General features: G+C 37.7%; 1 protein-coding gene across 6 annotated transcripts in view; it reads left to right on the top strand.

Moving 5' to 3' along the window:
• Nucleotides 1-25,684, top strand: part of ARL15 (ARF like GTPase 15) — a 227,988-nt gene that overhangs the window by 9,746 nt on the left and 192,558 nt on the right. For 5 of the 6 annotated variants that reach the window (XR_012621585.1, XM_074812237.1, XM_074812238.1 and 2 more), the window contains exons 2-4: nt 1,220-1,235; nt 3,080-3,170; nt 3,795-3,851. The exons of the other annotated variant lie outside the window; for it this stretch is intronic. Coding sequence is in view for 4 of the 5 variants with exons in the window: in XM_074812237.1 (XP_074668338.1) it covers nt 3,798-3,851 (54 nt within the window). In the remaining variant the exon portion in view is untranslated. The remainder of the gene's footprint in view (nt 1-1,219; nt 1,236-3,079; nt 3,171-3,794; nt 3,852-25,684) is intronic. 6 annotated transcript variants of the gene reach the window in all.

Raw genomic sequence — 25,684 nt, 5'->3', positions numbered from 1 at the left:
TTTTGGGTACCTACATGTTCTTTAAAACACATAAGCACTGAGAACTTCTTTCAGGCTCCGTACATATTAAATCTTAATCTTGAAATTTGCATATTGTTTATGCTTCTATTGCTAATTTTCACATTTCTTATGCAATGAAAAAGATGCAGGTAAGAATGGAGGTGGAAAAGCTTTTGCCTGGAAGGTCCAGTAATTCCAAGTGGTTACTGGGGTGGACCACTTCTTTATGAATGATCAGGAGGGCATCTTAATCTTTGATTTTACTAAAGAAATGTATTGCCAGAAAAAACCCAACAACTTCCTTTTCTCATATTGCTTTCTGGTTTTATGGTCCTGGAACTATACTCAGTGCTGTAATTTATTTAGGATTATGGCAAAGCAAGCTGAGGTGACAAAGCAAGGTGAGTATATCTCTTGGTTGGCAGAATTGAGGATACCAGCTCCTGCAGTTCTCTTAGGTGTCGAGCCTTCTGTGTCTTTCTGAGAAGCTGATTAGGATCCTTCTTCCCCTTTTGCCCACCAAGGTTCTTGAGACTAGTGCTTTCAACTTGGTGACTACAGCTTTGAAGTGATCAGTTGCAGAACATACTGTAATTAATTTCTTAAAAATTTGCTCTCTTGTAAATATTATGGGCAGGAATTTAATTTTGTATTTGCCGAAGATATAGATAGTAAAAACAATGAATTTGTGCGGTTGCAGACTAAAGTGTGCCTGTGTCAGAGCTGTATGAGGGTTTTTTGTTTTAAACACCACATCCTGAAATTATTTTACACTGATATTTGTACTGATAGCTGAATGCTTGAAAAAATCGACAGAACAAATGCTTGTTGTGAATGAAAGGTTGCACAGCTGCAAGGCAGACATCTTTCTAAGTCATTACAAACAGTCATGATTAAAATAACAGTTTATGATTAAAATAACAAAGTTTTGGGCAAATATGTATATTAGCCATGAGTTTAGTTTCCAGCTGGAGAAATTATTTAATGTTTGTGAGATGACCCTTTGCCTAAACAGAAGGGTGCATATTGGCAGAGATGCATGCTTATGTTTGACACGTTTGACCTGATGGCTTTGTATCTCACTTTAGACATGTTAAGTGACTTCTGTTAAGAATAAGCTTGTATCAAACAAGCTATCTTTCTTTTGTAATATTTGCAGGTATATTTTTACATTATTTTTTTCTTTTACTTTCATGCTTACCATGTAAAATCCTTTCAGAAAGCAACAATAAACTGTAAGTAAATTAAATGCAAATTCTCCAACAATTGTTTTGTTGCCTAATTGTGTGGTCTAAAATGAGTTGCAAAAGCGAAGTAATGAAAGATTACAAGTATCAAGAATAAATTCCCCATTGTAGCTGCAGATTATCATATATATGTGATTCGGTGGTCAGAGTATTAATCTGTAACATAGTATCACTAAACATGTAATTAAATCAATTCGTGACCTTTTTTCAGTGATTAAACTGAAATAATATTGGGGGAATGTAAATTTTCAGGGGGGAGGAGGGGTGAATATAAGAGAGAAACTGATAACAGCATTGAAATTAATGAGCTGTTTTAACGCTGCAGAATGCAGATCATAAGCATTATTTTGGAGGCTTGGGGAAGGGATTAGCTTAATATTTCACTGGAAAATGCATAGGGGAAACATTCATTGGTACTGTATATGACAGTGGGAAGGGGAGATAATTTTAGAATTCATGCCTTGTAATAGCTTGTTGATTTCAAAACATAAACAGTAGCAAACCCAACAACAGACGAGTAAGATAACACAGATATAGCTTCCTTCATTCTACTGAAACAAGGGTCCACAGGCGCTTTCTGCAGAATTGGAACTGCAGCTTAGTTCTCCCGTGAATGTATAGTCTGGAAGTACTGAAGAAAAATTTAAAAAGGAAGACAATTTATAATGCTGTGCTTGTCTAGAATAAAAGCACACTATATGTACTGAGAAACTGTAGTGATTTGCTGCTGCTGCATGCTTACTTCCCTTGCAACCTGAAATAATCTTTTAATTTGTATATAAAGTTGGGGTCTGCCATCAACATAGAATCTGTCACTGTATTGATGGTACAAATCACTGTAGGTATTGCCCTGTGTTTAAGTATGGGTTTAAATTGCGACAGACTCATGTTAAACATTAGGAGACTTTCTAGTAGGGAGGGTAATGAAGCACTGGGCTAGATTGCTTGGGGAAGTCATCCATCCCTGGAACATTTGGAACAAAGTCTGTAAATACTGTCAGGAGGGGTATGGATATGGTTTATAACCCTACTCCACCACTTTGTGTAACATAGGATTTCTCAAAGTCAGTTCTATTCCACTTTTTCTGTGACTTTTTTTCTGGGGGAAATTCAGAGCATAAGTTGTAGAATTGGATTTTTGTTCTGAAATCGGGGAGGGGAAGAAATATCCTGGACTTTTAAATTGTGCTTTGACACAGCATTTCCTTGTCAGTAATAATCTACGTTGCTTCCAGTAAGAAAAGAAAATCAACCATGTGTTGAGATTTGCTTTCAGGTGTTTCTGCTGCGCTTTTTGATGTTTAGACAGTTCAGTGAAATACTGTTGATTTAAGATTTAAATTTAACAGTTATAGCAAAAGAAAAATGTCACTACACATTTTTAGAATTAATTCATAAGGTCTGCTCTTTTAATTATTTAAATCAAATTCTATTGAAATGGACAATTCAGTTGCAGGTTTTTTTTTTGGGGGGGGGGGTTAGGGAGCAGAGGAAGTTTTCACTGATAACTGTTTGAAGTCTGTAACATCCAGCACTTCACCCTCAACATTTTAAAATATATGCAGATGATATGTGAACTTGTTAAACATATAGTAAAAATGTTCTACTTGATTGCTTTAATTTTTGCCTACAGTGACTTCTCAAATACCTTATTTAAAGTAAGTCCTCAATTTTTCTTCTGAATAAAATCATTGTAAGCCTGGCTTATTGTACCTGACTGTATATAAACAATGGCAAACCTACAATAGGTTTTGTTTTGGTGTGGGGGAGTTGAATTTTTTTCTGGCTCCTTTATGCTGTTTAAAAAAAGTGTTTTTCATCTGTTTCATCAGAAATTCATAGTCCATCCTCAGCCTCTCTGGGTGACTGCAGAAGACATAGAATTGTGGCATCACAACAGATTGGAAGTTGAGCGAGTTGAGGGTAAAATCTTTTAATATGATTATTCACAGCTGTAAGAGCAGATTAAATAAAATATTCAAGACAGTTCTATTTTAAACATGAAAATCTCAGAAAACTAAAGGAGTGTAACTTCAGAAATGTGGGAACATGAAATTATTTGCATTATTTTGGTATAGAGAGGAAGAGAATTTGAATGATGATACAGGGAGAGAAGAACAATAATACTTGAACATGGAAGCTTTTCACAGTCCGCTAAGAAGCCAAGAAGCACATTGCTCTATTAAAATGTCTCTTGCAGGTTGTTTTTAAACCAGAGTAGATAAAAATAAATGGGACTAAAAGCTTGCATGCAAAATGTTACTGTTGTGTACAGGCATTTTGGGGAGCACTAGGTAATTTGACACCTATAATGAAATACTGAATTAGTAACTGTAATGGTATTGGCAGCTGCTTCAGTATGAAAGGTAGTAAGTATCTGCATAGTCTGAATTTATATGGCATTTTTCTCAGCTTGTTTAATACAGCCTTACAGAAAAAAAGATAAAGTAATATACCATCAGGTATTTCTTTCTGGGGAGAGATGGGAAGAAAACTAATTCTTAATGAATAGCATTCTTGGTAATGTCTTTATTTTAATTTCTTTAGACTATGTCTGAATGCATCCAGCTCTCATTTGCTGTTTGTAGAATTGGCATTTACACGGTAAGGCAATGTTCTAACTAACTAAATAATTTTTGTTAGTGTTAATGCCATTTGGGTGAAAAGAAATTTCTTAGTCTTTTGGGATTAAGTAATGCAGTTAGCAAAAGGGATTTTAAACAGACGACAGCATGGTTTTGTCTTGTCAAAGATTTACTAATACCAGGACAGAAAAAATGTTCTCCACTTCAATTAAAAAGGTAAAGAATAATTCAGCCAACCTCTTAAGGTGTAAGAAAATTTAGAATTCATGTGTATCGGTTGCTGAGAATTCTAGCCTAATGTAATTGCTAAAGGGTTTATATATATTTGCTTTTAAATACCAGTGATGTTTGAGTAATGTCATGTATTAAAACATGTTAGCTAAATGCACATATTGTTGTAAACTTTGTCTGGAGTGCCTTAATATTTTCCATATGCTGTAAAGTTAAACTTCCCAAACTTAATTAAGTTATAGAAAGGAAATATGCGGTTTACTTCAAACATACGTCCCAAATATGTGAATTTTTATTTTTTTTGGTGCTCCCAGTTGTTCCAGCTAATGATGAGAACAGTTAGATGAATAGGGTGTAAGCTTAGCTTACACAATTTATAAGACACTGTTGCTCAAGTCATGCTTCAAATCCTGGAGCTTTTGGAGTGGGAATGCTGCTCCTACAGTTAATGCTTTTCAGGAGGAAGCCTTGCACATACGACTTCCCATTTTATTAGGATGTACAGTCAAAAGTGTAGTAAGGAGACTTTTGAACAACTGTGATGAGGACTATACCAGTAAGTCTTACTTCAGGACAGAATCGCAAAGCTTAGCATTTGCTTTGATTCTCAGAATTTGATTATAGGTAGGGTTTAATATGTGCCTGAGGTCTTTTTCTGTGACATTTGCTTGCATTCTGTTTTCAGTATCTGAAAGGTTATTTTCTGAATGGTAGAAAATAACAGATTTGGGCAATATGGACAAAATCCTCATGGAGGAAACTGCTACTTGCAAAGTCAAAGGCATATTTTCCTGTGCTATTTAAGTTCTTTAGGAAGTCTTTCTCTCTCAAAGTTCCTATGTGATAGTAGTATGCTTATCTTGAAGGATCAGAGACGGTTACAGTATGAGGTTTTTTAATGGCTGCAAGGTATGTCAGCCGCAAGGAGTGGGTGAGGGAACTGGGGTTGTTTAGTCTGGAGAAGAGGAGGCTGAGGGGAGACCTCATCGCCCTCTACAACTACCTGAAAGGAGGTCGCAGAGAGCTGGGGATGAGTCTCCTGAACCAAGTAACAAGCGATAGGACAAGAGGGAATGGCCTCAAGTTGCACCAGGGAAGGTTTAGACTGGATATTAGGAAGCATTTCTTTACAGAACGGGTTGTTAGGCGTTGGAATGGGCTGCCCAGGGAGGTGGTGGAGTCCCCATCCCTGGAGGTGTTTAAGAGTCGGGTTGACATAGTGCTGAGGGATATGGTGTAGTTGGGAACTGTCAGTGTTAGGTTAATGGTTGGACTGGATGATCTTCAAGGTCTTCTCCAACCTAGATGATTCTATGATTCTGTATGCAAAGCATCTGCCAGCTCTTTAGAAGGCTATAGTAAGCTGTTCAGATTAATTTGAGAGGATGTCCAGGTATAAATATGTGTGTATTGCAGAATCAGGTATAAGCAGGTGTCCTGGATTAGCTAGGATAGGGTTAAGTTTCCCCAGCAGTGGGGGGAAGCTCTAGCCGGGTTATTCAATACCATGCTGACGTCACCTCCTGGCGTCAGAGCGTGGGAGAGTCGGTGAACGCGTGTTTTGTGCCATCGCTCTCCTTACTGCTGTATCTGTACATATCTTGCTCTGTTCAGTGTTATTACTGTTATTGTTGTTGTTTGTTTTGTTACTGTTGCACTGTTGTATTAAACCTCTCCTTATCTCAGCCCCGGGGCTTTGTATTTCACTCCCTTTGTGGGGGAGGGGCAGCGGCCGCATGGTCTCAGACCCTGGCAGGGCCTAAACCACCACAGCAGGTATAATGTGTAGCAACATACACCCTCTGACAATAATTGGTTCTGTTTTAGTTTGAAGTTGGTACATGTTGTGTGTATACTGCAGTGCGCTGCTAAGTTGTGGTAGCTGCAGTTACAGTAATAGTTGGATAACTGATATCTCATTGTGACCTTCTGGGCAGCATAATATTTAATTTTGTCAAATGTTTTAAATTGCAAAATATAAAGAGCTAGCTTCATTTATGAAAATGCTGAGAAGAACTGATTTCATCAACTGCTGGTATTTAAGGGAGGAAAGTGAGAAGGATGATGAGTAGGCTTCAGAGCATCCAGAGATGCACTGTTGTGTAAAGGGAGGACATGTGTCCCATGTAAAGTGTATTTGAAGGCTAAAATGGTTCCTTTAGGAAAATGCTAGGTGCTGAGAGTACTGTCACTGGGAAGGCGAGTTTCAGGTGATCTAGCTGGAGAGAGGGTTTGGACAGCTTTGGTATCAAAGGGAGAGGCCTGCTGAAGTGAGAGCTATGCGGAAACGCAGTGTGATAGTTCCTCCCTCTGCACTGTGCCCTGCTCTTGCTCAGTCATGTAACTCAGTCACTGGGTTTGTTGCTCAGGTATGCGAGCAGTCTGGCAGCCAGCAAGTACGGTGCTCCCTACTGATGTCAAGAAGCAAGACACAAAACTCCACTTCATATTTCCCATTTAATTAATTCCATGTATCTTGTATCGTGTGCTTAATACTGCATGCTGTTTTGCAGATTGAATAGATTTTTTGTTTTGTTAACTGGCTGATTTTTTTTATCCAAAATCTCAGCAGTCTCTCAAGTGCCAGTCCTTACCAGCACTATGTGTTCAGTTTGTACTGTATTACTCAGACACTTTCTGTTCCGCATGTCTTTGTTGCGCCGTGCTGCAAGTATCTTGCAAAGGCTTCTTTGGATTACAGACATCTCAATTGTTAGTCTGTTATCAAGCTGCTTATCAGTAACGCTCTTGAGCACCCATTACTTCAGCTCTGCTACTCCATTAAATAGGCTTCCTGTTTTTCAGGCCTGTACAGATTATGAGATGGAGGAAGGGTTGATATAGTTATCCATGGCAAAAGAGCCTGTGCTGCCTTCAGCTACCATGACTAAGAAAGAGGGTGAAGCTTCATTGTATCTTGAGCTAGGAAAAACAGATCTTTGCAAGAGTGCAGAAAGAGATGTGATGCCCATTTCGGGGGAATTAAACCAGATGAGATTACTTAGAAGTGTATACCCATGAAGGGGGAAGTAGAAAAGCAGAGGTGGTTAATATAAAAACTGTACAGGTATTTGTAAGGATTTGAAGCTGAAAGATGTGTATCCTAAAATGAAAACATTATTATAAACGTAAATGAAAACTTTGTGATAAAAAATCCAATCAACCAACCAACCAGCCAGAATCAAACTCAATTTCCTCTGTGTGTTCTAGACAGCTAGTACCTTCTGGCAGAAGTACCAGTCTTTTCAGATGCTTCTTCCACTGTACTAGTGTGTGAGTCAGATGTGTCAGTTGGAAGTGTGGGAACAGGCAGATAAATTAGTTCTTGAATCTGCATGACCATGGAGATTGTAAGAATATGACATCTTGTAGCAAAGATTATGATTATATTGTCATTAACTTCCTTTCTGTTTCTGATTTAATTTTCTCAACCAGGTAAAAATCGTAATAAAATAATGATGGAGAGTTCAACCAACATGAACATCACAGGAAAAATAATCCAAAATTTGTTATCTTATAAGACAGTTTTTATAATGGGACATTTGCTGCCTGTAGAGGTATTTAGGACTCCACCTCAGAAACAGTGTGCATGATTGTATGCCTACACATCTCTGGAAGATTCTCTGATACTCTGTACTAGGCTTTGAGACCTTTTTTCTTCTCAACTGTTTGCGTATAATAGTAAGCTTTTTTGAACAGGGGTAATAAGGTATTCTTTTCTATCCCTACCCCCTAGATGTGATTCCAGGAATAAGCAAAAAGTAATTTTCCTATCACTTGTTGTTTTAGATAACAAAACAAGGACAGAAGCATCTGCAGTGGTGAGAACCATGCAGAAAAACTAAGGAGACTTAGTGAAAGTGTGGTTCTTTGCTGGTATGCATTAGAAAGAAAAATAATGGAAAAGAATATTTTCCCTTTTTAAGAAATTAGAAAGTAACAGTTTTCCTTGATTGCAGAATATGGCATCAATAGATAAACAATTATAAAACACTAATTTAAAACCAAAACAATAAGGATAACAAGTTCTCTGAAGAGCTTTCTGCTTCTCATGCTGGGTATGGCAAAAGTGATGCACTATAGCAGCATTTCATCAATGTTGACATCTTCTTCCTGAGAATGATGAGTAATGGATATTTTGGTATTAGTAGCCTCTTGGCTTGAATTTGCGCAGTGAGATGTGGAAATAAATGAGGCATTTATACAGCTGTGCTTACTATAGTTTATATATGGTAAGTAATATAAATAATGCAAACATGCTTTTAGTTCTCTGGTTTACTTTGGATTCACTTACCTTTGTCTGTTTATAATGATAAATTCATGTCTTTAAATGGTGTGACTGGAAACAGCTGGTGTGCTAAGGAATTTGACATTAGAACAAAACAGAAATAACATCTATTCATGAAGTGGTGGAGGGGAAGCTCTTAAGAGAAGAGAAACCAACTGAGGCAGTAACTAAAGGCAGTCATGGAATAGGAGGTAATCATGGAGCGTGTTTGGAAAGGTTCAGGAGCCAGCCTGTGACTTACAGTATGGAAAGCTTCCTGTGAGACTCTTCCCCTCTCTGACGTGGTTTCCCATTGGAAAATGCAAAGTTAAAGTAGTAACAGAGCTCATACAGCATATCCTGTCTACTCCTCCCTTTCCCATGTCATGTCCTTGACATGAACAGCAAAACAAAGGCACAAAAGGGTAGCAGGAAAAAATCCTTTTATGTGCTACCCTTTGGGACATGTGGACAATTCCATTTACAGTCACTGTTGATATTCTGTGGGTAGACTGCTGGAAAGGAAAGGTATAAATGTTTTCAACTTCCAGCCTTAAATAAAAGGTTCTTGCGGTCACCAGAGTCTTGGCAGTGGCTTGGATTTGATGGGAGTATGTCCACTATGTTGTGGCAAATCTATCATCAAGCTGTTTGAACCATGCTGGTTGTGCTGTGTGTTGCTACCACCTAAACAGGAGAAAAAGAGGCAGAAAGTTCTGATGCATGTGTTGTTCTGTGCATGTGAATGTTAGCTATAGCGTGGATATTTTTGCCATGAGACTCTCCCTTTTACTTTTCTGAAATAAACAAAGAATTGTGACTTTTTTTTTTTTTCCCCCCCAGATGAGGAAAGGAAAGTAAAGACAGGTGGCACGGGAAATCATCAAGGCTGGGCCAGGAGTGAGGATCAAAATACAGTTCTCTACCCTTTCTCTCAGCAAAGTTCATTGGTTAAAGTAAACTACTTGAATTTCTGAACAGCCTCTCTCTGTGGCCAGAGCTCATGTTATCTGCTCAGAGAGCTCAGCAGCTTGGTCCAGCCAATGCTGCTGTGACAGCATTACTTCCCTGAGCTATTAACTGATTTGCACTGTACTTACAGCCCTTTGACAACCTCTGACAACTAGTAATTGATTTCACTGGGAAAGTTATGGTTTGCCAAATTAGCCTGTTAATTTTTATCAGAATGAAATTCCCCTTTGACAAACTTGCAAGCTGCAATAGGGCTTTGTCCTGAACTAGGGACATTATGAACTAGGGTTGTGTTCCTTCTGACTGGTCTCTGCTATCCATGTTCCCATCCTGTTCTAGAAAACAGGAGTGTTGTTCCACAGACCATTAACTTTACAGAGGACTAGGAAAAAGCCCAAATCCTCAAGAGTCTCAAATCTTTGCTGTTCAGTTTGTATTTATCAAAGCTGCGTGGTTAGTTATCCTGTACATAAACACTGGTTTGCATCTTCCCTTTGGAAGTCAGGATTCCTGATCTTCAATGCTGCTGTCTTTCCAGAAAACAGTTGTGTAATGTACTGGCAAAATGCCATGGTTTGCCTTCAGTGGCTGCTCTGCATGAAAGATAAACTACTCCTGTGGGCTCAAGTGATGCAGGGGGTGATTGTGTGAGCGTGGAATTTTCCTTATGGCCTCTGCTGAGCATCCTTTTTTTGTACAGTTTGCAAAGTAGCCTCTTTTAATTATAAAAATAAAAAAGAATTCTTTTAAATGAATAATAGATTTAAAATGTAAATTGAAAGTACATTGCAAAGCAAAGGTATTCAAAATCCTGAGTCTCCTATGATAAATATCACATGCTTGAAATTTGAGCTGTCCTGTGACTGTGGACTCAGAAAGACAGCAGTGGGGCATGTGGAATTACTGAGTGGCAAGTGTACAAATCCAGCAGTTAGCTCTGTTATTTGAATTACTGAGGGAGCAAAAGACTAGAAATGTCTCTTCAGTGAAAAGAATTTTTTTCTTTCATATTCTGTAGTCCAAAGGTTGGGACTGTGTATAGCCATGAGGTTTGCAAAAAAAATAGGTTAATTTGCAAGGATTCCTGGAGTCTGGCTGGGGAGTTCTAAATTTAGTGAAAGACTGGCCAATGATTATGCTAAAAGTTGCATGCACTGTTCTGTGTGTATGCATGTTCAATCACATCCTCTACTTTGTGCAGCTGCATAAATAAGAATCTAACAGGTGACCTGCAAATGGATATAGTGAGTATTGGTGATATACCATTCATAGTATTTGCATACAGCTGTTCAGTTTATTTATCGGTCTGTTACAGGCTTCCCAAAAGTGGTGTTGCTTTTGAGTAAAGAATTGTGGATTATTTCTGGTTGGTCTGTATTTGCCTTTAACAACAGCTGGACAACCACAATGAAAATTATTAGAAATAGTAGAAATTATATTTCTTTCAGGATAATTACATTTTACACAAAATGTCATATTACTGCAGCAGTGGGATCAGTCTCTTCATGAGGTCTTAGATTTGTTTTGATACTGTGAGTTCAAAAGCTTGTCTGTTTTCCTTAGGCTGATAAAAGATTGCTTTTCTCTATGAATGTGCTTGCACTGTATCCTGAGGGCATCAGTCATACATTACTACTATGATTACTACTGTATATTGTTCAACTCTCTTTTCTGAAGACATCGTGCGTTTCATAGAATAATAGAATGGTTTGGGCTGGAAGGGACCTTAAAGCCCATCTTGTTCCAAGCCCCCTGACATGGGCAGGGACATCTTCCACTAGACCAGTTTGCTCAAAGCCCCGTCCAACCTGGCCTTGAACACTTCCAGGGAGGGGACATCCACAACTTCTCTGGGCAACCTATTCCAGTGTCGCACCACCCCCACAGGAAAGAATTTGTTCGTTATATCTAATCTAAATCTATCCTCTTTCGGTTTAAAACTGTTACCCCTCATCCTATCACTATGCTCCCTGATCAAGAGTCCCTCCCATCTTTCCTGTAGCCCCTTTAAGTACTAGAAGGCTGCTATAAGGTCTCCCTGGAGCCTTCTTTTCTCCAGGCTGAACAACCCCAACTCTCTCAGCCTGTCCTCACAGGGGAGGTGCTCCAGCCACCTGATCATCTTTGTGGCTTCCTCTGGATGCGCTCAAGCAGGTCTATGCCATTCTTGTGTTGGGGACCCCAGAGCTGGACACAGCACTGTAGGTGGGGTCTCGCGAGAGTGGAGTAGAGGGAGAGAATCACCTGCCTTGACGTGCTGGCCACACTTCTCTTGATGTAGCCCAGGATACGGTTGGCTTTCTGGGCTGCGAGTGCACATTACTGGTTAATGTTGAGCTTCTCGTCAACCAGCACCCCCAAGTCCTTTTCCTCCAGGCTGATGTCAATCCATTCTCCACCCGGTGTGTATTTGTGCCTGGGATTGCCCCCACCCATGTACAGAACCTTGCACCTTATTTTTTTTGAGAGTAGGTATCTTTTAAGGGAAGAGGTCATACAAGTGAATAGTAGATTACAAAAATTAAAGGAAGTGCATCAAATGCTAAAATTTCATCCGAGTTAGCTTATTTTTGGGACAAGACCCTTCTAATTCTCTCTGTTAATATCTTTCTGGTCTTGGTGTTCTTAATGTTTCTCCTCACCGTAAAGTTGAAAGTGTTTGCTCAGGTGTTGAAGTTAGTTTTGAAAGTGGTCTGCTGAATTTCTTGCTGCTCCAGCTTCTTTATGATCATAGTCTGCTGTCTTCAAAATGCTTTGAGATTGTGTTATGTGTAATTAAAGCCATAAATGCTTTTGTGAGGGCTGTTCTACAGCATCCTTTAGATCTCTTTAGAGTAAATAGCCCTTTTTAGATCAGCCTTGTATTGCAATGTTTGTATTTTGATCAGTTTGATAATATTTCACACAAATTTTCAACCTATTTATATTCTGTAATATGAAGACCTTTAAAGAGTGCCACTTCATTTTTATTGGCAAGGATTTATATAGTACAAAATGTCATTGAATTTTTAAGGAGTTTATATTGCTGAGTATTGTTGAAGAGTAGAAACAACAGGGTTTAATAGATACTGTAACTTAATACAATGGTTCCACTGGTATGAATGTTAATAAGTACACATACTTATATTTCAAAACTTAGCTTTTGAGTAATCAAGTGTATTAGTATCTCAAATGCCATTCTGGGCAATAGACTTTGAGGAATTGGTAAGATGTGGGAAGTGATATCAGGGATGTCTGGTGTCCTGGAAAGCAGAGGTTACTTACAGCTATCACATGGTGTGTTGTAACCAAGACTTTAAAATTCTTTTTCTGGTATTGTCACAATTGCCTGTGTAAATGTAGGCAAATCTCTTGCACCTCCCTTTGCAGCATTATTTCTTCTAAGGCTTCCCAAACCTGCAGCGTTAATTTCCTAGCTGCATTTGGTACTATCAGTTGAAGTGCTAGACCCACCTTGTTTCACTCAACCCATTTGATGTCCTCTTTAAGAGCACACAAACAATTTGTTGTGCAGTTATTTTATTAAATGTTGCTTCTCAGGCCCACACATGACCTACCCTTTTTGCTTATCTTCTTGCTCTTTGAAGAGCAGTGCTGTGTGCTTTCAGTGTGTTTGCTTCTTGTTGAAGCGAAACACGTAGTGCAGTGCATGGGTCTTCCTCAGGCCAAGTCATATGAAGTACATCTGTATGTCCTGTTTGAGATGAATAGACATGGCAGAAGAGCTCCAAGACTGTGCAGAGGTGATTTTGTTTGCAGCAGTTCTAGCTAGCACAAGGTTGAAGCTGAATATCCTTAATCTCTGACTCTTCTGTGGCAGTGTGTTGGTTACCTGATTTGGGAAACATGCCAAACCTCCCTCCTTGCCTCCTCAAAACTCCTGAACATCACCCACATGGTGTGGTTCTGCATGTTCAAGTTTTTTTTGGTTCCACTGCTTATGGAATTACTTCAATGTAATCTGCTAATGTTTGTCGCTGTCTTTTCTCTTTCATTGCACAATTCAGTTATTCATTATTTTATCTATTTTCTACACTCCCATCCTGTTCAGTGGTCCCTTAAGCATCACGTTTGTTTTCTTCATCTCTCTGATGTCATTCTACTTCGTCCTGGCCTTCTCTGTTAGATCAGACTTCTTGCCCCTGACAAAAATAATGCTTTTTATTCTGTACAGCTCACTTCACTTGTACCTCAGACTTGTTTCTTAGTGTTTCTTTAAAAATTTCCTCCAGTTTTACAAGACTGTTTTAACTTTTTCAGTTGTTTGTTGTGGTGAGCGGTGGTGGTGGAAAGGTGTTTATGCAGATGAAACATTTTGAGGTAAATGGTATGCTAGAATCTCCCTCAAATTCCATTCATGATGGCTTTTTTAACCAATGTTGACACTGTAGTGTAGTCAGACAGCACGCACTTCAATTTACAGAGGATGATTATTTGTTCACTGATTCTAAAACTGCATGCATTTCCAAAACATGGGAGATTTTGTTTTGTAGCCAGGTCTGTGTTATGTTAGTGTTCTCTTGAAGATCTGCTTACTTCATTTTGTTGTCATCTTGAATTACACAGAAGACATTCCAGTGCATTTCTCTGGATTATATACTCTTAAGTAATAACCCCTCTGTATAGGGTCATACCTAGAGGCCCGACAGAGGTTGATACTCCATTTGTTTCCTAGCGTAGTCTCTGCTGTGACAAGCAGACTACAGGCAGATAGGGATTGTATCAAATGCAGCAGTGTGTGTGGAAACTGTGCAAGTTCTGTGCCACATGCACTTCTTGTCTACACGTGGAAAACAAGGTGGGATTTGTTGTGAAGCTGAATTTGTACAGACACAAGATCCCAGAATGATGAAGGGAAACAAGCCAGTAGAGTAAAACTTGACAAAAGACTTTTCATTACTGACATCAAGGTCTGTGTTTCAGATGCTTTTGCCTTGCTCTTTATAAGAAGTGTGTTGTTTTTTCTCTGCTTGAATTTATTCTCTATGAAAGAGAATGAATCTACTAAGAGAGAGGCTCTCAAAAGCAGGCTGGGTAATATTATGGGATGTTAGAGGGAAGTAACTCTTGGTTTCTGGGGTTCTAAAATGCTTTTCACTGTAACATCTCACTTGACTTTGAACAAGAAGATAGCTCTGAAAGCGATTAAGTGTGGAAATGCACACCTTGACATACCAGATTAAAAAGCAGAGGCTAGAGTAGCATGAGAACCCCAAATACCAGACCACAACCTTGCAGGCGAGAGTAATGTGGAGGTCATAAAATGGGAGTTCTAAATCCAAATACCCCATAAATAAGAAGGTGAGAATGTATATAAAAAAAAAGTTGCTGTGGAACAAGCTATGCAACAAGCTATGCAGAGCTAGTGGAAATGTGAGGCTCTAGGGCTATCGGATAATGAGCAAGAAAACCACAATAGAAGAAACTGAGGTTTTAGGTGTGTGTTCTGCTGAGCCAGTAATGTAATGTGAATTAATCTTATATGAGCTATCACCCTCTAATAATAATCTAATGGATGGTGAATCAGTTTCAGATGAACAGTATGAACAAAGCTTTTAGTAAGTACAAAATCTGAATGTATTTGGAAATGCCCATGGAACTCTTCTTTGTAATGGTTTTATTATTCTTTCTGCTTGCTTCCTGAATCTTGCAGCTAGTGGCTCAACTTCCAAATTTCATGAAGACATTCATTAGACACAATCTAATTTTTTTAATTCATTAGACACAATCTAATTTTTTTTTTCCAGCAGGGTAATCTGAGGTGTAAAATGCAAACAATTTACTGGTATTTCACAGCAAGTTCTAAACAACATCTTGTGGTTCTGAATCATGGTACCTCTGTCTGGGTATTTGAATTCTGACATTAGCCTTCTGTTCTTTTTACTGCTGAAATTAGAACATAATTAGAAAATACACTGTGATTGCAAATTTGTGAATCTATTATGGGATTGAGAAAAGATAGGCTTGTTTTGTGTGAGTTAGGGATTTCCCCATTTAAAATTCTGTAGTGTAGGAACCTCTTTCCTGAGGAAGGAAGGTGTTAGTAATTTGCTCTACTTGAATAATATTGCAGAGAATGGTATTTGGTTTCATGTTGTCACTGCTCTGTTCCCTTCTGACCTTTTCAGGGTTTCTTTAGGTGTGATAGGTGTGCCAGGTAAGATGAAATCTTTTTCCTGTTAGCATTTGCTTCTAATTAAGTAACCATTTTTTTTCCATAGATGCTAACTGTGATATTGTACGTTCAGGATTTTTGAGTTTTGATTCCCTGTTCCCTTCACTGCTAGAATTTTTTTTGTTAAAAAACGTTGTGTTATATTTCAGCATGTGTATTGCCTGCTTACCGTAACAACAAGGAAGGTCTTCTGCTCTTAATGAGAAAAAAGTGATCAGTGGAGAACTGAAAAGAGAGAGTGCATAACAAATGTGGTGCCAAAAATTTTATTTATTTATAAGAGTCATATATGAAGTTTTACTATTATACACTCAGTATGTTGAAGGATTGCAGGTCTCAGTGTTGCTGTTTAGACACTGAGCACTGCTGTATTCCTTAGCTCTTAAACTGACTTCAGTTACTTCCTGATGGTTATGTCTGTGTTTAGTACTGAAAACAGATTCCTTATTTGAAGACCAAGCTGATTCTTGGTGAAGCTTTGCAAGAGTTATTTGGGATACCAAAGAAGATTTTTCTGTAAAAGTCTTTTCAGTGGCTCTTCTGGGTTTGTCAAGGTTGAAATCCCTCCTTTTTGAAGGAGACCTTAAATGAGAAAAGTGTTTTATGGACAGATGAATTAATGGATCGATGTGTTACTGATGCAAGATTTTATGGTATGGATTGGTGAAATACAAGAAGCCTCAGAAACAGAGACTTCCTTGATGAACAAATGATACTGTTGTTCATGTTCACAGGTTAGGATCATACAAATAGGGCTGAAAGAAGTGAGAGTCATCTAATTCATCCCTGGCTCAGGATCAGGATGAGCTATGGCCAAACCAGCTCTGACTAGACTGGTTCTCTAAAAAACCTCAGCAGATTCTGTAATCTCCTCTGGAAATCTCTCTCTGAGCTGGACTAGCTGTACTCTTCTACACACTGTTTTTCTAAGATCTGACATAAATCTCCTGTTAATCTTTCTTGCTACGGTTTAAGCTCTTGTCTTACACATAGCAAACAGGGAGAAAAGTCTGTTCCTTTGTGGTTTGAAAATTGGTTGTCATGTACTTTTTCAGCTTTCTGTAAATTAACAGATGGGTCATTCTGTACAGAACCCCTAAGTTACAACCAGAGTGAGGAGTTATTTGTGTGGGAGGTTACAATTCAGAGGTGCTGCTACGTAGCTCCCCTTTCTTCTTTTGCCTTATTTACTTCAATAAAAGCAGAAGCAGCTTATTATTTTCATGCTGAATATACTAAATTGCTTGATGAGAATCATTTACTGGATAGACACTCTTCTGTCAAGGATATTTGAAAAGACTCTTAGAAGATAAGCTTCACCAACATTAGCACTTGAATTTATTGGACGATAGAAACAACATAAATATACCTGGATGTGCCTAGAACAGTGAGTGAGATGAGGAAACATTTTCTTTTCCGTTTCTGAAGAGACTTACTAGTTGTGACTCAGTACTTCTTCTACAGCAGTTTGGAAGATGCAATTTTTACAGTGACAAGATTCTCTCCCCTGAAGAATAGTATACTTTGAACGAAAAAGCACTGTAAATGCTTCCATCATTGGATGGTATTTTGTTAATGGGGAACTTGAATCGTTATGAAATTAGACTTTAGGCCTTAGTTTCATGTATTACTTACAGACCAATTAACTTCAGTGCAGCTGTTTGCTATGATCTTTTACAGAGAGAACTCATTCTATTTCTGATTTAACAATAAGGAAGTTGCTATTTAAAACCTGGAAATCTGTTTAGAGGGTTGAGTCAATCTGTGTTATTTTTATGGAATGTAGTGCTGTTTCTACAGCTAAAAACTGGTAAATTTAAACAAATTGTAAGTTTGGTTAACATTCTGCTTGCTTCCCACCAAAGGCATGCAATGACTGGCTGTTAGCACTAGGGCTCTTCTTAGTTCTTTCAGGCCAATTTACTTAGCTGGATTGAATAGTCTAACAGAACTATTTCCTGTTTGGTGAAGCTTTTAGCAAGAGGCAAGACCTGTAGGTCTTTCAGTGAGAGTATGTTGTGTTGCTTATTTTAGAGAGGGTGAGGTTAATTCACTTTTTATGCGTAAGCATTAATATGGTTATGGTGATTAAACTGTAAATTTAAATGATTAGTGGTTGTTCAGATGTTTCTTGCATCATATAAAACAAATTAAATGATTTATTGTCTTTCTACATTTGAAGAAGTAAACAAAATAGAGATTTCAAACCAATTACGATGTCCTCTTTTCTACTTACTGTTATTTGGAAGTTTCTGTTCAGACTAATCTGCAGTCTAGAAAGTTTCTGTTCTGTCACATTTGTTTACTTTGGAGTTTATCCAATAGGCACTTTCTTAAATAGTTTTTTTGTAGCTTTTAGAAATCCACATTTCAGTTGGAAAAAAATTTATTAGTTTATATTAAACTAGGTACATAATTCATAATAAATTCTATATCTTGTCTGTCTGTTTTATGTTTGTGTAATAAAAGAAGTATATATCATGTCTATTTTAAATTTTCAGGTGCCTTCAGTAACCATAGAATGTGCACCCAGAAACACATATCACCATTAGAATGCCAAAAAATATTGTGGAAACATGAATATTTCCAAGCGACAGATTTTTCTTGAAGAACAAGTAGCTGCATATTTGGAAGGATAAGTTGAGTTAGATCGCCCTCAAAATTCCAAGTTATTCTTGGCTTCAACTTTCAGTAACACTATGTTGTTCTCTAATAAAGTTGAGGAGTGGCAGTCAAAAAGGTTGTTAGAGCAAACAGTGGGTTAGATAAACTGGTGAATAAAATGGGTATTTTAACATGTGTGAAATAGATACCTTTGGGATACTTACCAGTTAAGCATCTTTTTGTTGATTTTGTTGGAAGCTGTGAAGGTGATGTCATATGCAGGTTCTGACTGTGATAGGAAAATTTTCAGATACACACCATGGGTATATGCAAATATAAGTGGTTTTCTAATGAAAAATATTGCCTTAATTTTAGAAGTCATGCTCCAGATGTTACTTTCATAACTTAATATTATGTTAGCATAATATTAGATAACAAAATTGTTATCAGTTTTCTAGGTCTTCTCTTAATTTGTAGTTTAAAGATGTGGTCCTACTTATCAACTGCATTTGAATAGGATGTTTAAAAATTTATTAGAAGCTTAGTGACTTTTATTGCAGGATGGTTTCTTGATTTCCCTCCCCAATTTTGGATTGCCCCTGTGAGCTGAAGGGGCAAACAGAAGTATTTACCAAAGAATGTGATTTTCAGTGCTCTCACTATCAAAATGGTAAAGCTGAACTATGTCAAATGCAGCTGGTTCAGTATGTTTAAGAGACAACAGACTGTGCAATTGGTTTTAGAATCTCCTGACTTTGAAATGACTGTGTACAGTCTCTGAGCTGCAGTTCCAAACAGTTTTATGTGCTGGAATTCATGTTTGAGTGCTGCATTTTGCAGGAAAGTTAATGTTGATTCCCTTGTTCAAAACAGATCCCAACAATCAACCAGAAGTGAAATGAAATTCAAGAGCAAAGAAAAGAAGCAGCAAATTGTTTAGGGAGAAGAAAAAAATACTTTTTTTTTTTAGCCCCCCACATGGTGGAAGTGTGGAATGAATGCTCAAAATAGGCTAAAAGCAAACCCAAAAAAATGAAAACCACATGAATGAAAACTAACTTCCACACAATAAATTTCTATTGGCATTTTTTTGAGCGACAGTTGTAAATAATTTGGTTTTGGGCTAGTTCCTGTACCATAGAATTAAAACAGAGATAGATTGTATCATTTATATTTATATTACAGTATTTAATTTTGAATGGCATCTTTAGTTAAAATAAAGCCCAAGTATGCAAGAGTCAGATGCTTTTGTGTGGTGTCACATGGGACAATTATCTAATAATTTGAGCAAATGGCTATATGCAATTTTGGTCTTTGAAATACTTCTGTATTGTGAAAGAAAACGTTATATTTTTAGAACTCAGCATCATACATGTTTTTTTTTCAAAAAGCCTGAAAGCAGAATGCATACTTCAGAATGGTGGTTTAGTAAAATGAAATACATTTTACAGTGATCATGACACTGAAATAATTTAAAGAAACATTCTCTGTGTGGTGAAGACTTAACAGTTGTGATTTGGTATTTTTGAGGGTTGGTTGGGCTTGGTGTGTTTTTTCAGAACTGATACTTTTTTTTCCCCTCCTCTCTGCCCTGACAGATAAGTCTTGTTTTGGTCTTCTCTTACAGAAATATAGTATATGAGTTGTACTTCAGATTGTATTTCTTGTGGTGAAATACAGGACTATTATAGTGTATGACTTTCTACTTGGTCACCAACAATTCTAATAAATGCAATTAAAAGCAATTATGTATGGGGTCAGAGAGGTCCTATGCTGGTTTGTATCTGATGAATGTCTCTATCTGGAGTACCTTCTGTGCTGTAAAAACTCTTTGGACTAATTTTGGCTCCTTATCCAGGGTTCTCAGAATGTGGTATGAAATAAAAGTGGCCAATTTTAATAGTTTATGTCCTCAAGTTTCAGGTAATGCAAGTAAATCTGCACTACTCTTGGTTAATTTCTGTGCTGGTTAATTTATTTCAGTGCTAGCTGTTGTCTTCTGTGTTCACTCCGTCTGAATGAGGGGGTTCCACTTGTGCTTTTCATCTCCTGCTCTGCTTTGGCTGGACTCTCCATTTCGTCTTTGACAGGAACCCAACTGCACTTGCTCTCAGAAATGTGCGTGCAGAGGGGAAGCAAGTATTTTCATTGAAGACTAACTTGAGTAATTATGTTTGCTTCAGGCTCTAAAAGGTCTAATACCTAGTCAGGAGAGACCATGCATGTGTATGCTGGAACATCCTTGTAAGCTAGTGTGAGAGGATGTGCTGTCCTTGCATAACTAGCTTGAAGGTGAGGTGCACCTGAATGTAAGACTTAACTTCTTGAGGTAGCCTGCCACTTCAAGAAGGTGTCTAAAGTGCAAGCAAACATCAATTACATTTCAGTGCAATGCTGCTGTAATTAAGCCAGAAAAGGGTCCTTAAGCAGTCTCTGTGCCCAGTCCTACCTCTTTCAAACGTTATGGGTCTTGGGAACATGTGGAAAGCTGTAGAAAAGCAGTTCTGCAGAGTTACTGCTTGATGAACATAGCCTTCTCTGGCAAAACTTGGTTTTGACTCAGTCAAAATATTTTGATGAAGTTACATGAACCTATAAACAATAACATGACTTTTTTTTCTATAATTCAACATCCCCCTTATATTTCTTTGTTTAAAGCTTAAAACGACCTGCTTCGTGAGGAAATGATAAGGATGGCTTTATTTTTGTTGGGGAAATCCAGGTTGAAGGTTCTGAGTTGCCACAGGGTGTGAATTGGAGGATATAAGTGCCGGGGCCCTCCCTCTTTTAGCAGAAGCCTTTTTAAACCTTTACACAAAGGGATCTACAAAACTTGAACTAAACTTTTCTTCTCCTAAATGGCTAAACAGGATGTAGATACAAATAATAATTCAATACAAACTTATTTTGGTGGAGCTTTCTCACACACAGCTTCTGGTATGTTGAGAAATGTAGTTTCCTTTTAGAAATAGTTCTTTCATTAGTTTCCGGACACTGCTTAAGATGAATTCATACCATCAAAAAAACCCCAAAACCTCTTGTTCCAAGGTGTTGTAATTTCTGTGTTAGCAGTAATGAGTGGTTACATTTTTTTTTTTAAATTTGATGTTTTTGAAATGCAGTGTTCTTAATCAAAAACTGTTACAATTTTTCTTAGCTCTTCACAAAACATTCAGAATGGTTGAGCAAGGTGGTCAAGTACTGGAGTAGAGACTTCTTATACATACGTTGTTAATAAAACAACTGTATAGATTCTGTCTTTTTAGAGTATTCCCATTCTGCAGGTGAACACAAGTCTGAACATTGTCCCCACAAAACTGCATGCCTGTCTATTGTAACAAATACTACTTTAAAACTATGTATTTTTGTTCTGTTTATATGTGCCTGCTCAGTAGCTTTTCTGTGGTCTGTTCCATATAGCCAGTCTCTCTTGCTGACATACACATTCTACATAGCAACAGGGAAATGCTTTTTGAAGCTACCATAGAGAGAGATTTAAAGGCAGTGCCAGAATGTGAAACCAATTCTAATTCTGGCTATATGCTTGACTCTTTGTTTAATCTTTATCTTGGAGACACTGTCCTACCTTGAGGGCAAATCATGGTTGATGTAACCTGAAGGAAATAGTAAAACCCGAGATTGGCTGTCATAGCGGAGTTGGGAAATACCTTTGTCTGAAGTCAGGAAAGAAATGCTTGTCAATTGTGCTGATATTATGTTATTATCTCTTGTACAGACAGGCTAGTTTTGAATCATCAGGGTGTCTTCAGACTTAAAACACACTGGTAGTGAATTTGGGCTTGGTTGGTTTTGTTTGTTTGTTTTTGTGTGTGGTTTGTTGTTTTTCTGGTCAGCAGAATCGTTTGTATCAAATTGTGTCTCACTTTGAGTGGTGTTACCACACAACAGGCTTTGCATATTTTTATTTTTTTGTATTCTTCTATAAGTTTATTCTCTTATTCTGTAAGAATTAGCTTTTCTCTGAAATGCTTGTTTTTCCACCCATTTGTCTTTCCTGGTTGAATTTGAGATCATTCTCACAGCAATACTATGCTTGTCTAACCATATAGGTTTGATAATTTCCTGTCAGGACTAGTTTAGAACACCTACCTCTTTCATACAGATATCTGAATTGTTGAGGGGAGCCAGGATCACCTTTTCTGTCAGTGCAGGCTTTGTGTTTTGCCTTCTACATTTGATAATTTATGTATTTTTGCATGCCCATGTCTCAGCTTCTGCTTCACTCAGTCTCTTGCTTTGATGTTTCAGCCTTCTACTTCTTGAACTGTGTCTAAATGGAAGGTCTCTTGTGATACTCAAGCTAAGCTGTTTTGTCTGTGGATCAAAATCATTCTGCATTACTGCCCCTCTGTTGTATATATATTTTAGGGCGGATTCTGAGACCCAAGAGGTGTATGCATGCAATGTGCACTCCTCCTTCCTTTGCCTTTTCTCCAGTGGTTTCTTCACAGCTTTTCAAATGTGTGCTGTTGTTTGGTTTTCTTCAATCTATAGTAAGACTACCTAAATTAAGGGCTCTGCTTCTCAGAAGCTGATAACATGTATACTCAGGGAAATTTTCCATGAAATCTGATAATGATTGTAGTGTTATACAGAAAAAAAAAATGGAGAGGCAGGAGAAAATTTGTGTTTCAGCAGTTTATCTGGTCATCTGTGGGATTTGGAGAGGATGCTTATTCTTGTGCTGAGCAATTGATTAGTTTTATGGTAGTTTTTTCTGAAGCATTGGAAATAACATGGAGAACGGTGGACAGCGGTTTCAGTGTTCTTAGATGCTTGCCTCGTCTCGGGCTCCCATGACTGGAGTCAGCTTGACTGGTAGATCTGAGATCAAGAAGAAGTTTCCTGTGAGATCAGACTTCTTCAGGGTGTGTTGCTTCTTTCACTTCCAGTGTGTTGGGAGGTGGTTTGCCCACATGGCGGTGTATCTTACCTGCTCTGTGCCCTAAATGTGGATCTTGGGTGTTGATAATACGCTCATAATGCCAGTTCTCAGTTTGTGGCATTTGATCAAGTCTCCTGATGGCTAAAGTGATTTAGTGTAATTGAAGTCTTGGAGTCTGTTTTATAGTAGTATTTGAATAAAATTAATGGCATCCAGGTTAATTCATAGAATACTCTGGTGATCATTTCCATGTTTTAGCTATGGCATAATTGTATTTTGTTTGGAAAATTAGTACCAGAAGCAGTGACGATACTTGTTGTAAGAAAATTACTCATCTGAACATGATCTGTTTTTCTGCCTGAGCTCCAGTCATTATTATGGCTAATGCTTGAGCATTGCTAATTTGACTGTTTCATACCATGTATTGTTAAGTTGCTGTCTGCTTCAGTTGTCCTGCTGCTCACTATGTGTGCTGCATGACTGATCACAAAAAAACACATCCTACAGAGCTATTCCATGAAGACTGCATGCTTCTATACCAGGCAGATGTTGATTGATGGCTTGACACACTGCGGTTACAAAGCAGTCTTTCCTTATTAATACTCAGAATAATTGCCATTCACAGTAAAATTACTGAGAAAAATCCTGCTAAGTTTGAGAGAGTGATTATAAACCACAGATTTTCTTACATGAGAAGTGCTCATGATTGCCCTCTCCCTTCCAGGAGTGTGGGTTTGTATACTAAGAGACTCTGTCGTCCTCTGCCCTTAGTTTTCAAGTAGACATTCAGCTATTAAATGTGTCATTAGTTTCTTTTTCCTAATGTCTCCAAGCCTTTTCCAGAAATTCACAGAGAATTTAAAAGAAGCAAAGATTACCTGTTCTCCTTAAACTTATACTGGTGTTTTTCAGAAAAATTTGCAGACTCAGTTGGTCTTCTGTAGGTGTCCGTCTTTAAATAGTTCTCTTCATTCCACAGCGCTGTCTAGTGAGAGCTTACATTACCAATGGTTAGTTAGCTTATCTTTAACTGCTAGTAGCAGCTTGTTTCTTCCAGGTCAGGAGAATGAGAAACAGCTGCAATTTCTGAATGTAGGTGTAAAAGTTCAATCCCTTGTCCTTAAGTGGCTGAGCTGCTGCCAGCAAAAGGTACATAATTGTTCCCTGGATAATATAAGTACTTCAGTAGCTTTTGTGAATTATGCGTGTTTTAAATCTTGCTTCATATTGCTGAATCTATTGACTGACAGACTCTGGGCATAAAAATTAATATTAAAATGCTATTTTGTCTTTCATCAGATATTAAATGAGTAGGTAACAGAAGTTGAACTGACTGTAGCATAAGTTATAATACCAATATACTACTTGAAAGCTGTAATTCAGTACAGGAAGTGGGCTCTTGTAGATGACATTGAATTGAGTGTTATAAAAACATGGTCTGACATAGTCTTGGTATGTAAACCAATTTAGTTGTAAATCAATTTAGTTGTCTAAACTGTACACAAAGAGATTTCCTAGATACCAGTTCAATGCAGATAGTTAATGAAACCCAGAAATTGCGTATGTTGTAATTAAAAAGAAAACAGCTGGGTTCTAAAGGAGAAATCTGTAACCCCTCGGAAGTTAAATGCTCCATGTTTTAGTGAATTTGAAATAAATGACCGGTGCAACATGCATGCATGTTGAATGAAATAACTACATGTGAAGGCCAGAACCATGCAGTTGTGTGTGTGTGTGTGTATGTCTGTGTGTGCGTAACTCAACAGAATATTTCAAGGTATTAGCTTGACATGCAAACTGAGAAATGACAAAGCTATGAAAATTCAGGAAAGCAGACTGCTGTCACTGGGTGAGTCTTAGTAGCTCTTTCTTTTCTTTAGCAAAAAGCAAACATGGATACCAAAAATGTGATAGTGATGCAGTTAGATAAGTAACTGTTGTTCCTTTACCTAAAGTATGATACAGGTCTTTTCCCATCTCTACTCTAAAAATGCTGTGGACATAAAATACCTCTATCCCTCTTTAAAAACTAAAAACTTGACAATTTTTAAATCTCTCAATACCTGATTTCAGAGGCTACTGCAGAATTTGGCACTCTTCTTAGAATAGTAACATTAAAGAGGAAAATGAGTAATTTTGGTAGAGCTGATAAATCAGACGCTCCTGAATTATCGTTGTCAAAAACCAGGGACATTACATTTCCGATTTATTTTTCCTTTTAGTAAATGTTGCACATTTTTTCCTAGTATGTGGTAGAACATTATGCTGCAACATAGTTCTGGAGTGAAGAATTCAATATCATTTGAAGGATTAAACATTTATATGAGTATTTAAACATATTTGCACTGAACAGCAAACATTTTTAGAGAAGACATTAAACCTCAGGTTTTTGCTATATAACCTACAAACAGTATTTGATAAACCTATACATGTATACTTCAACTCTCCTTTGTACATTTTCTCTTAGCAGCCACCATCAGGCATAGAAACTTATATGGAAATTAGCATTTTGCTCTTCCTGCTAAAACAGAATTCCTAAATGTCTGTCCCTAAAGAAAATCAGCTTTTGTGAAGTTGCAGTCTATGTATACTTACTCATCCCTGTTTACCATTTTCTACTGTCTTTTGAAGGTTCTGTCCTGGGAAAGAACCCAGAATTAAAAAAAAAATAAATCTCACCTCCCCCTTGACAGATGC

Source organism: Strix aluco, chromosome Z, assembly GCF_031877795.1.
Source record: "Strix aluco isolate bStrAlu1 chromosome Z, bStrAlu1.hap1, whole genome shotgun sequence".
Classification (NCBI taxonomy): domain Eukaryota; kingdom Metazoa; phylum Chordata; class Aves; order Strigiformes; family Strigidae; genus Strix; species Strix aluco.
The sequence above is the reverse complement of the archived record's forward strand: the minus strand, read 5'-3'. Positions and strand labels throughout refer to the sequence as shown.